The 12,380-nt window shown below is 45.2% G+C and overlaps 1 protein-coding gene across 6 annotated transcripts in view; it reads left to right on the top strand.

Annotated features, from left to right (window-relative positions):
• CARD8 (caspase recruitment domain family member 8) overlaps positions 1-12,380 on the top strand; it is a 26,278-nt gene extending 13,898 nt beyond the window's left edge. For 5 of the 6 annotated variants that reach the window (XM_045772280.2, XM_087870951.1, XM_045772279.2 and 2 more), the window contains 7 exons: positions 265-415; positions 979-1,208; positions 1,284-1,546; positions 4,790-4,915; positions 5,263-5,404; positions 6,480-6,524; positions 9,908-12,380. In XM_045772280.2, the coding sequence (XP_045628236.1) occupies positions 265-415; positions 979-1,208; positions 1,284-1,546; positions 4,790-4,915; positions 5,263-5,404; positions 6,480-6,524; positions 9,908-10,173 (1,223 nt within the window). In that variant the 3' untranslated portion in view covers positions 10,174-12,380. Of the gene's footprint in view, positions 1-264; positions 416-978; positions 1,209-1,283; positions 1,547-4,789; positions 4,916-5,262; positions 5,405-6,479; positions 9,133-9,907 lie in introns of those variants that run through there. The other variant, XM_087870953.1, reaches the window with a different exon arrangement.

The raw sequence follows: 12,380 nt of genomic DNA, 5'->3' as shown, positions 1-12,380 counted from the left end.
TTGAGGTGAATACTGCCCCCCAACAAAGCTGTCCAGTCTCGCTTCCTTCTTAAATTTGGGGTGCAGTTTCAGTAGTAACCAAGAACATTCTTGTGCCTTTCTTTGTCTGGATTCAAAGACCAAAGCCCCTTGTTCTCCCCTCATACCCTTCTCTCTGATGTCTGGATTCCCAACAGCGCATGTGCAATCCAACATCCAGGACTCCTTCAGGCTGTGCCTTTCCTAGCAAATCCGCATCTGACATGCGCAATGTATATTTTTCAGAAGAGACTTGGTCAGAGGAGAAGACACTAGTGCCCCTCTGGGCTCCTAAACTTTCTTCCCGGGCTGTACCAGCTTGTCAAAGTAATCAGTTTCTGGGACCTGAAGGACATGTGGATATTGAGTTGATTGATGAGAGTGCAAACAGATACAGGTAAGAATCGAAGATGCTGATTGTTTCAATACAATTCTACTATAAAGGAAGTGTATGCTATATGATATTTACACGTATACACCTATATGATAGGGTACGTGATCCATCCCTTAGACATCGGAAATTTTGTAATGTTCTCTGTATTCTATGAACTGAGTTGGTATTTTAATTTCAACATATGTAGAATACAGAGAAAGGGGGGCTTAGAGAGCTTAATTAGCTCTCCAGAGTTTTCTAACGTGTTGAAAGTCACAGGTGGGTCTTGAACCTTACTCAACCCCGAACACCACATCCCTCGAACTTTTGCTCTTTAAATCAAAGACCTGGGGAGCCTGGGTGGCTAAGTCGATTAAGGGTCTGCCTTTGTCTCAGGTCATGATCCCGGGGTCCTGGGATCAAGCCCCAGGTCAGGCTCCCTGCTCAGCTTCTCCCTCTCCCTCCGCTGCTCCCCCAGCTTGTGCTCTCTCATTCACACTCACTCAAATAAATAAATAAAATCTAAAAAAAGAAAAATCAAAGTCCTGGTGTGCTCCCAGCATGACTAGTACTCTGGTTCCTTTCAGTGTCCACTTCCCCATGGCTGGCTTCTATCTGTGGCCAGTGACAGGCCTTGGCTTCTTGGTAACAGCGCCAGTGACCGTGAGGATTGCGTTCGATTCTTGGGGTCAGCACCTGGACCTGAAGTTACAGCACGAGAAGCAGTGGGTGGTGGCAGGGCCTTTGTTTGATGTCTCTGTGGAGCCTGAGGGGGTCATCACTGAAATCCACCTCCCCCACATCATCTCCCTCCCAGGTAAGGAGGGGAGAGGCGAGCCATAGGGAAGGTTGGGAGGCACATTTTCTGATCACCTTTGTCGTTGTCCTACAGCAAATGAGGTCGATATCTCTTGGTTCCACGTTGCTCATTTTAAGGATGAAGGGATGGTCCTAGAGCGGCCAGCCCGAGTGGAGCCTTTCTATGCCGTCCTGGAAAACCCCAGCTTCTCTCTGATGGGGATCCTGCTGAGAATCGTCAGTGGGACTGGTGTCTCGGTCCCCATCACTTCCACGGCACTGATTTATTATCACTTCCACCCTGAAGATACTAAATTTCACTTGTACCTGATCCCCAGTGACTCCTCGCTAATAAAGGTAAGGCTGGCAGATTTTGGAGAAGAAGTGAGAATTGTACATCAGCTGATAACCTTGGACCTTGTGTTTCTTTATCTTTTTTTTTTTTTTTAAGATTTTGTTTATTTATTTGCCAGAGAGAGAAAAAGAGAGACAGAGAGAGAGAGAGCACTAGCAGGGGGAGTAGCAGGCAGAGGGAGAAGATGCCTTCCCGCTGAGCAAGGAGCCCAATGGGGGACTCGATCCCAGGACCCTGGGATCATGACCTGAGCCGAAGGCAGACGCTTAACCGACTGAGCCACCCGTGCGTCCCGAACCTTGTGTTTCTGTATTGAACAGAAAAGTCAAGGCACAGATTTCATTGATAGAAGCATTCATCCTCCTCCCTGAAGTCAATCCGTAGGTGCTGACTCTTGAGCCATATGCAAGGATCTGCAATAGGAATTCAGTTCTACTAAAAATGGAGCTGCCTTTGCTGAATTTCAAGGAGAAGAAGACGGGACACAAGAGTTATGGGGGACTGGAAGAAGGAATCATGCAGAGATTTCATTGTAGAATTTGAAACGACTAATATCTAAATTAACTACAGGCACACACACATGCGCACACACGCCCCTCTGGAGTCATCCTCCTCCTGGGAGTGGCATCTCCCTCCAATGCATTTGTAAAGGCTCAGAGTCCCCCAGCCTTTCCTGGGTTAGTGCTGAAGCAGACATGGTGGCCTTGTGGCTCTAGAGCTATTGTTTTCCTAGATAAAGCACCAGGCTTGGTGGAGAGGTTACTGGGGAAGATTCATTTGATTCTCTGACCAATTGGTTCATTCTCCTACAGCCCAAGCAGAGACAGGTGCATGCCTGGTGGCATTAGGGTGGTGAGTAACTGTGGGTATTTAAAATACAAGAGAAAATATTTTAATCTGGATGCTAAAGAGGACTGTTCCTAAGGGTCTGCAGGAAAAGAAAATAGCAACAAAAACCCAATCAAAGTCGTATGTGACTCTTCTTTTGGTCTGGTCACACCCTGGTTCCCAGCCTGGCCCATGCTTGCTCCTTCTTCCTTCCCGGACCCCAAATCTCATAGGGCCACTTGCTCCCGCTTTTTTGATTCAGCAGAAACAATGAGATAAAAATGACCTCATCCCCCCACCCTCAACTTTGTAAGTCTAATTCTGTGCAGGCTTTACTCCCTCGGCCCCCTCCTGGGGCGACAAGCTGCCCCCTACTAGCGGGAGACCAGGGTTTGAGTCGTGTCCCGGATCCCTTTCCCTCTGGCCTTTCCCAGGACACCATACCTGGAGGGATCTTCCCTCACCTCCTCTGTCAGTGTGTCCTACCCTGTTATAAAAAATGAGAAAGGTGAAGGGAATCAGTTTCAATCCATAAGACAAGCTAAGTACAGGAATATATCCCACTATCTGCAGAAATCTGCTCTTAATGATAACCCATCAATGTTCTATTGATGTATTTGGTTATTTTAGTTCCAATCTCTTATTCTTATAAATCAGTTAAATGCATCTCTTCATTTAAAATAGTTTTTAAAGATTTTTTAAAGTAATGTCTACCCTCAACATGGGGCTCAAGCTTATGACCCCGAGATTGAGTCGCATGCTCTACTGACTGAGCCAACCAGGCTCCCCTAAAATAATTCTTCATCAGAGATGGCATGACACATTACTGTCTTTCCACCATCCTTTTCTTTCTATCCCTCTGAGCTGTTACTCTTTACTAGCGTGTGTGTAGTGACTCCTTGAGAGCCCGCTGCCTCCCTCCCCTGCCTCTGTTCCACTATGGTTTGATTTCCCTCCAGATACAATTTGAAATTTTTCTTCCACTTGATCTTCCAGGTCCAACTGATGTTCCACCACTGGACATCCTTTCCTTTAGATGGATCTGCGGATTTCTTTTACCATGAATCAAATATGCAGATACATGTATTGCTCCCTAATTTTTGCAAGCGGACCCACCATGCATCCAGCATCCAGATGGAGAAGGGGAACATCACCAGCTTCTCTCTCCTCCCGCCCCCTCCCGATCACTACCCACCACGAGTATTTACTAACTGGACTAAGGACACCATCTACTGTAATTGTTTTTGACAGCGATTCTTGCTCGTTAATTCCATAAATTCTCTACTGAGCTGTAGCAGAGACTTGCCAAATGCTATTATTATTTTGTTGTTTGAGTTCTAGTCTGTGTCTTTGGCGGCTCCTGAGATAGTTCTGAGGGCTCTTCTGCTCTGCTTCTGGGTGTCTCTGGGGTGATGTCACTGCTGTATTACTTGCTGGTGGGCAGGTGCCAGGACACCTCGTGGAGCAGGAGCCTCGTCATGGAGGGAAGTCGTCTCTACCCTCATCCCTCATAGATGCAGCTGCAGACAGGGGTAGTCCTCTGCCGAGGCACAATGAGGAATCCTCTTTGTCCCCAGATTTGAGGAGCACTCAGACATCCCTGCCACATTATACAAAGAAAAATCAAACTATACAAAGATTTGTGATAAAAAGCAATCCTTTGTGGGTGTGTGTGTGTGATTGGGTGACTCAGTTGGTTAAGCATCTGACCTTGGATTTCAGTTCAGGTCCTGATCTCAGGGTCTTGAGATGGAGCCCAGAGTTGGGCTGTGTGCTGAGTTTGGAGCCTGCCGAAGATTCTCTCTCCATCTCCCTCTGCCCATTCTTCCCTGCTGCCCAAGGTAAAAAACAAACAGAAAGAAAGAAAGAAAGAAAGAAAGAAAGAAAGAAAGAAAGAAAGAAAGAAAGAAAGAAATCCCTATCTCTGAGATAAGCACCAGGAAAACTTTATTAATACATCTCTCTATGGGGCGCCAGGCTGGTGCAGTTGGAGGAGCGTGCTACTCTGGATCTCAGAGTTGTGAGTTTGAGCCCCACATTGTGTAAAGAGATTACTTAAAAATAAAATCTTAGGGGCGCCTGGATGGCACAGCGGTTAAGCGTCTGCCTTCGGCTCAGGGCGTGATCCCGGCATTCTGGGATCGAGCCCCACATCAGGCTCCTCTGCTATGAGCCTGTTTCTTTCTCTCCCACTCCCCCTGCTTGTGTTCCCTCTCTCGCTGGCTGTCTCTAAATCTGTTGAATAAATAAATGAAAAATCTTTAAAAAAATAAAATAAAATAAAATAAAATAAAATAAAATAAAATAAAATCTTAAAAGAAATACATCCCCTCATGTCCAGAGGCATATATATATATACTTTTGCTTATTTACTTTTAGCTTTGCCCCCTGATTTGCTTCTGCTTCTTCTTCTGCAGGCAATAGATGATGAAGAAGCTAAGTTTCATGGTGTGCGTCTGCAGACCTCACCCCCAGTGGACCCCCTGAATTTTGGTTCCCGTTATATCGTGTCCGGTTCGGCTCACCTGGAAATAATGCCCCAGGTCAGTAGAATTTGAATCTAACTCAAGTTGAACTCAGGTTTCAAGATATTTTGTACTTTTGAAGAAAAATGGAAGACCAGTGGAGGGTCAGTAGCTCAGGTGATTATTCTCTGAACCATATCCTGATAAGACCTGGGCTACCTTTCCTTCCATGGGATAATACTATTTCCTAAAATTGTGTACTTAAAAATTGTTGACCGTTCTCCCTTTGTTTTCCCTCCAACCAGCCATGAGACCGTATAGGAAATGGATTATATTTCAGTGGCCAGTTCACAGTAGGCACACAGGTCTTTCCACCCTGCCCTCAACCCCCTGATACTTTAAGTCAAGTGGTGTGTTTCCTCTAGGAGTTGAAATTATCCTACAGGAGTCCTGGAGAAACCCAGGTATTCTCTAAAGTCTTTGCTGGGAGGATAAAGGAACCAATCGTACTTGAAGTTACCGAAAAAAGACACAAGACTTTGGTTTGGCGCACTTTGGTGAAGCCAGGTAGGTGACAATATGAGACTAAAATTTGGGGGGATGAGAACAAATTATGCACCTCTTTCGGGTCGTAGTGAAGTGCGTCAGAGGAGAAGGTCTGTTTATGGTCCCATCCCAGAGAAGAAAACAAATCTACTCCCAGTTCACGGTCAATGTTGAGTTGAAACAAAAGTGTTGACAGTGGTCAAGTTTGCCTGGGATAGGGATGGCCGTTGGTGTCGAGAATTGGACCGTCTCATACCTAGGTGGTATTGAACGGGAGATGCTAATTACAAGAATCAGAAGGAGCAGAAAGTCGATTTAATTCTATCTTCTGGGCAATTTTATAATTGTTGTCATACATAGAGACTAAGCAGCTGCTGAAGGAAAGACACAACACTTATCAGACCTTTAAAGAACAGCAGGGCTTTTAGAAGGAAAATGTAAGAGCATGTGGAAGGCTCAATGGTAAACACACCTTAGTGATTTTCCCAAATGGTTGCTCCAATCAGCAAATCTCTCACCAATTTATATGTGTGTTCAACTTATAAATTCTGCACTATCAATGATCCCAGTATTATAGGGTTCGATGAATATGCTCACTTACTGTTCAAATGTACTCACGTCATGATGGTATTTCGTGTCTAAAATACATTTGCCTAAGGATAATTTATGTTGAACAGTATGATAATTTTACCATGCCTTTCACCTTTCTTCACATATTGGCTTATAAATAGAAATAGAATATTGGAAAAATGTGTTCTTTCATCTGATACATTTCCTTAATGGGCAGCGAGTGACCTTCTACTTCATTGAGTTCCATTAGTATATCAATGTTCCAATGGGATCCTTAACTTAGGAAATGGAATTAAATTATTTTAGTGCGTTACATCACAGACTAGAGAAACTACAGGGGCACCGGTCTGGCTCAGTCAGAAGAGCCTGTGACTCTTGATCTCAGAGTTGTGAGTCTGAGCACCATGGTGGGTATAGAGAATACAAGAAAAAACAACAACGACAGAAAATTTGAAAAAAAAAAAAAGGAAAAACCAAATAAAGGTAAATGGCTCATTTCATTCTCCAACTTTTCCTTCTATCCTAGTGGAGCTCCAGTTTCAGGCTGCATCAGCCCCTCCTGCTCTCTCAGGTGAGTGCAGTGTCCGCACGAAAGTCGGAGGGACGAGTCTGATGTCAGGAGGTCTTCGAGTGGTGTGATGTGGCTCAATCAGGGATCACACCTTCTCTTCATTTAGGAAGACCGAGTGGTGTCAGAGACAGATGTGGAGTCTAATCCACTTCAGTGAATTCATGAGAGGGTTTAATATGCAGACTCTGAGCATGCAACCACGTCTTCTTGGGGAAAACATCTTGCATCTGGTGAACTATCAGTGAAAGTAGTTCAATATGGCTGGAGATGAAACTCTAGAGGGACGGAGGGCACCTGAGACAAGAGGCAGGCACGAAACAGAAGTTGAAAGCAGAAGGGTGATGATGGCTGAACTCTTTTGGACCTTAGGCTGAAGGCAAAGGGGGACTTTGGAAGGGTGGGCAGCAATGCACTCACTCTTCTGAACAGCGTGGGTGACTGTGGGTGAGGAATGGACAGGAAGTGGGAGCCGGGTTATGAGGGTATTGTAAAAATTAAGAACAGGGCTTAGCTGGGAATTGGTTAAGGTTCCTGGAATTGGTAGGTAGCAGAGAAAGGAATTATTCAAAGTAAGGAGTCAAGGGCACCTGGCTGGTTCAGTCAGAAGAATATGTGACTCTTGATCTTGGGTAGTTGTGAGTTCAAGCCCCACCTTGGGAGTAGAGATTACTAAAAAAAACAAAACAAAACCAAAAAAACCACAACAAAACAAAACAAAGCAAAAAAAAACAAATAATAACACCTTTTAAAAGTAAATTTAAAAAATAAGGAGTCAAGATTCAGAGGACTCCATTCTGCCTTCCACGTTGTTGGTTTCATTGTCAGGCTCCACACATCAAAGTGACAGGTCTCCTGTCTCAAAACATGTCATCCAGGAAGAGAGAGAGAGCATCTCCTGATCCCTCTCCTTCCTCAGGTGCCACAAATGGGCAGCCAACCCATTTCCTGGCCAGCTGGTGTTATTGTCAGGAGGTCCAGAGAGGCAGATGAGCTACAGAAAATCAGGCCCCACACCTGGAGTTGCAACTGGGTTCAAACCCAACCACAGATCTTGGTTAAGAATGAGGTAAACAGGGGTGCCTGTGTGGCTCTGTTGTTAAGTGTCTGCCTTTGGCTCCGGGTGTGATCCCAGGGTTCTGGGATCGAGTCCCGCATTGGGCTCCCTGCTCCGCTGGGAGCCTGCTTCTCCCTCTCCCACTCCCCCTACTTGTGTTCCTTCTCTCACTGGCTGTCTCTCTCTCTGTCAAATAAATAAAAAAATCTTTAAAAGAAATAAAAGAATAAGGTAAAGATGATTTCACGAAGCAAATTGGAAGGATTTATGTAGGTGATGAGTGTGTATACCAACAAAAGGTCTCTCCCCTTCCTATTCTACAAGCTCTTGAGCAAGAGATAGCTGCCACCTGTTGTCAGAAGGGTGAAACTGACCCTCGTTTGCCGTCTCCACAAGACTTTTCAGAAGCTGGCTGCCAGCCCACATCTTGAGTCCAATCTTCATTCTGGCCAGCATGCACTGTGAAGCATGACATCCCTTTCCCCCTCTTTCCCTTTTGACCTGGTCGCATCTTGCATTTAATACCAGAATCCTACTCCTTCAAATCCTCCTCTGATACTAACTCTTCTGTGAAGACTTTGCTTTAAGGTCTAGTCATTCCCTCCTTTCTGACCCAAAGGCTATGGTTGCGTTCTTCTCTTATGGAATTATGGTGATAAAAATGATCATGATGACAAGTGCAGCTTATTGAATGCCTGTAGCATGCTGCATATTCAGGGTACGTATATTTGTGCTTCATACTCACCACTTCTGTCGAGCCCTGTCAATACACATTGGCTGGCCTCCCCAGAGAATCACGGAGGAGTGTCAGACGGAACATGGCCATGGCCATGAAGTAGCAATCCTGTACGGAGAGTAGCCTGAGACAGACACACACCCCGCACTCATGGGGTTTCTGGTCCAGCAGGTGAAAACAACGAAGCTGATTTCACAGCACTTATCAACCTATAGTTGTGGTACGTGTTCCAAAGGAAAATTAGAGGGATTTAGGAGACGATCAGATGGGAGGCTCAGATCTAACCTTCAGGGAGTTGAAAAAGTTTCAGAGCGCATCCTGGAGAGAGGAAAAAAGTGATGTCCATTTAAGAAGATTGAATAGAATTGCTAAAGAAATGGGCGTGAAAACAACTGAGGCAGCAAGAATAGGTTAAGCTGAGAATTTTTCTGTTAGAGGAACTTCATTCATTCAAATTGAGGAGTCACCGAATGTACACTTCCAATGACTTTTCAACAGAAGCACTAAGACTTCAGAGAAATCACGTCATTAAGTTAAGCTGTTTGGTTACAGTTGCGATGACTGGACATTAATGATCTGCACCACTGTGTTAAGAACAAACGTTCTAGAGGCATGAGTTGTATATAGAAAGCAATCACCCTTTTGGGTGCCTGGGTGGTTGAGTCGATTAAGCAACCAACTCTTGATTTCGGCTCAGGTCATGATCTCAGGGTTCCGACTCTACACGGGGTATGGAGTCTGCTTAAGATTTTCTCTCTCTCTCTCCCTCTGCTCTGCTCTCCCTACTGGCTCTCTCTCTCTCTCTCTCTCTCTCTCTCTCTCAAAAAAAAGGAAAAGGCAATCATGTCTTTAATGAAGAAACTGAGGAACACGAAAGCAATATGTTTCAGCCAAGGTCACACAGGTATTATGCATGGGTACCAACATGAACCCTGAGTCAGCATGATGCAAAGTACCTTCTTCTCTCCAGTGCTCCCTGTCCCTTCTGTGTTGTACTTAACCCGTTAAATCTCTTTCTACACAGTTTATCACAAGACCCTTGAGGATGGGGAGCTAGTCAGTTCATTGGCACCTCTGGCATCATGCTTACCAATGTATGAACTTGAACATTGTTAGAGGGACAAACAGATGAATGTAGGGCAAGATAGAGCCCTCTCTAGGGTTCCAGTGAAAACCAGAAAGTAAAGAAGGAGAGGTGCTCAAAGCTTGGAGGGGAGGGGAGGGGATGGGATTGAAGAAGAGAGATCATTGAGTGTCCCTAAATTCATAGACCCCTGAGAATGGACTGGGAACCCTGAGGGTATGTGTGTAAGATCTGGGCAACATGTAGAAGAGAATAAGCAATATCTCCACACAGGATTCTGTCTTTAAGGGGCACCTGGGTGCCTCAGTCAGTTAAGTGTGTGGCTTGATCTCAGTTGAGCTCTTGACTCAGGGGCATGAGTTCAAGCCCCATTGTGGGCTCCATGCTGGGCATGGAGCCTACTTAAAAAAAAACAACATAAAAGAATTATGTGTTTACACTGAGTGTAGGTCCTGAACCATATAAGTGAGCTATCCCTTTCTGAGTCTGCAACTCTTTCTTCTGCCCAGTTGTGGCCTTTATGAAGGAGCACCGCCGGCACCTGCAAGCCAGGCTGGGGGACCTGAATGGAATACTGGATGATCTTCAGGACAATGAGGTCCTCACCGAGGAGGAGAAGGAGCTGGTGCAACAGTCACCGACACAGCAGAGGAAGAATGAGACCCTGCTGAAGATGGTGGAGAGGAAAGGGCCCCAGGCCCTGGAGATACTCTTCAAAAGCCTGAATCAAAGAGATCCTTACCTGATGTCCTACCTCAGCCAGCAGAGTTTATAGCGGTGACTCAGGACGACACTCGGGAAGAGAGAATCCAGTGTTCTCCATTGGAAATGCATAAACAGGGGAGCTGGGGTGGCTCAGTCAGTTAAGTGTCTGACTCTTGATTTCAGCTTAATTCATGACCTCAAGGTCATGAGATTGAGCCTTGAGTTGGGCTCTGCACTCAGCTTGGAGTCTGCTTGAGATCCTCTCCCTCTGCGTCTCCTCCCACTCTCCCTCTCTCAAATAAATTAAATAAATCTTAAAGAGCAAAAGAAAGAAAATGGATAAACGGACATGTGATCGTTGAGTTCAGTGTCCAAGACAAAACGGCCCAGGTAATACCTACCCATCCCACAGGTTTTATGGAGGACTGATGTGTCACTTGTCAGATCCCCATTACTGTATCCTAATGTTTTATCCTCAAGAATATCTGAAGAGAGTAGAAATATTCATACTAAATGTTTTTTTTATAAAGATATTATTTATTTATTTGACAGAGAGACAGCCAGCGAGAGAAGGAACACAGGCAGGGGGAGTGGGAGAGGAAGAAGCAGGCTCCCAGCAGAGGAGCCTGATGTGGGGCTCGATCCCAGGACTCTGGGATCACGCCCTGAGCGGAAGGCAGACGCTTAATGACTGAGCCACCCAGGAGCCCCCATACTAAATGTTTTTTAAGCCAGGTTAAAAAACATTTCTATTTCATCCATTGACACATTTCTTGGAAAGCTGGGCAGAGAAAGGCAAGGGCAGGTGTGTTTGTGATTGACAGGGCCTGGGGAGACCAATTCTTTTTTTTTTTTTTTAAAGATTTTATTTATTCGACAGAGAGAGAGACAGCCAGTGAGAGAGGGAACACAAGCAGGGGGAGCGGGAGAGGAGGAAGCAGGCTCATAGCGGAGGAGCCTGATGTGGGGCTCGATCCCACAATGCCGGGATCACGCCCTGAGCCGAAGGCAGACGCTTAACCACTGTGCCACCCAGGCACCCCTGGGGAGACCAATTCTCCTGCGTCCTGTGAGAAGCAATTCCAGGGAACATTACATCTGCCATGTGACTTGCTCAGAGCAGAAGCCAGGAAGGCTTACAAAACCTCTCTGTTGAGGACATTCATGACAGTCACAACCACTAATTTTTTTTTAATATGCTGTGTCTTTAACATTGTATCTATTGCTATTTATATTGGAATGATGGAGTCCTTTGTTGGACTGGAGCTCAGGAGTGGAAGCAAATACAAACGTTGGCAGAAAACCTTTTGCCGCTGGTATTTAGTCTGGTAGCAGGAATGTGTACCTCCAACCTCATGCAACAGCTCCGTGGATCATAGGGGGAGTATGGATGAATGGTCACCACAGGAGCAGCAAGGGGGAAAATGAGGAGCATCCGGCTGATTGTGAGAGAGGCCCTCCTGGCTAGGTATGTCACAAAAATAAGGAGAGCCTGACATTTGGGTTCTGCCATTGGACCCTGCCACTTTATATCCTTCCCAGCTGCCTTTGGACGAGTGTTTGCATGACATAATTAATGATATCCTTTGACTTTGAGCCTAGTTATTTCATTATATTTGAAGTGAGTTTGTGGGAGACAGCATATAGTTGGGTCAGTTTTTTTTTTTTAACCCATTTTGAAAATCTCTGCTTTTTGGGGCGCCTGGGTAGCACAGTCGTTAAGCATCTGCCTTCGGCTCAGGGCTTGATCCTGGCATTCCGGGATCGAGTCCCACATCGGGCTCCTCCGCTGGGAGTCTGCTTCTTCCTTTCCCACTCCCCCTGCCTGTGTTCCTTCTCTCGCTGGCTGTCTCTCTCTGTCAAATGAATAAATAAAGTCTTTAAAAAAAAAATCTCTGCTTTTTAAGTGGTGTGTTCAGCCATTTACATTTAACATAATTATTGCAATGGTAGGACTTAGCTTAGGTCAGCCATTTTAGTATGTGTTTTCCCTGTGTATTCCCTTTGTGCTACATGCCTGTCTTTTTTTTCTTGGCTTTTTTAGGGCTTATGAAGAGTTTTTAGTGTTCCACCTTAATTTATCTATTGTGGTTTTTATGATATGTGGTTGTGTATTTCTTAGTGATTGCATTAGAGATGAAAAGATACATCCAGAGTGTATCGGTCCTCGTATCCATCATGTGGAATTACAGTGGAATCTAGAAACCTTAGCACCATTTTGGCCATGATACCTTTTATGACCCTGCTGTTTTCAGTATTCCCTCTCTATAAAATAAG

The sequence above is a fragment of the Ursus americanus genome, chromosome 21 (assembly GCF_024610735.1).
Source record: "Ursus americanus isolate L20-20 chromosome 21, mUrsAme1.1.p, whole genome shotgun sequence".
In the NCBI taxonomy this organism is placed as follows: Eukaryota; Metazoa; Chordata; class Mammalia; order Carnivora; family Ursidae; genus Ursus; species Ursus americanus.
The sequence above is the reverse complement of the archived record's forward strand: the minus strand, read 5'-3'. Positions and strand labels throughout refer to the sequence as shown.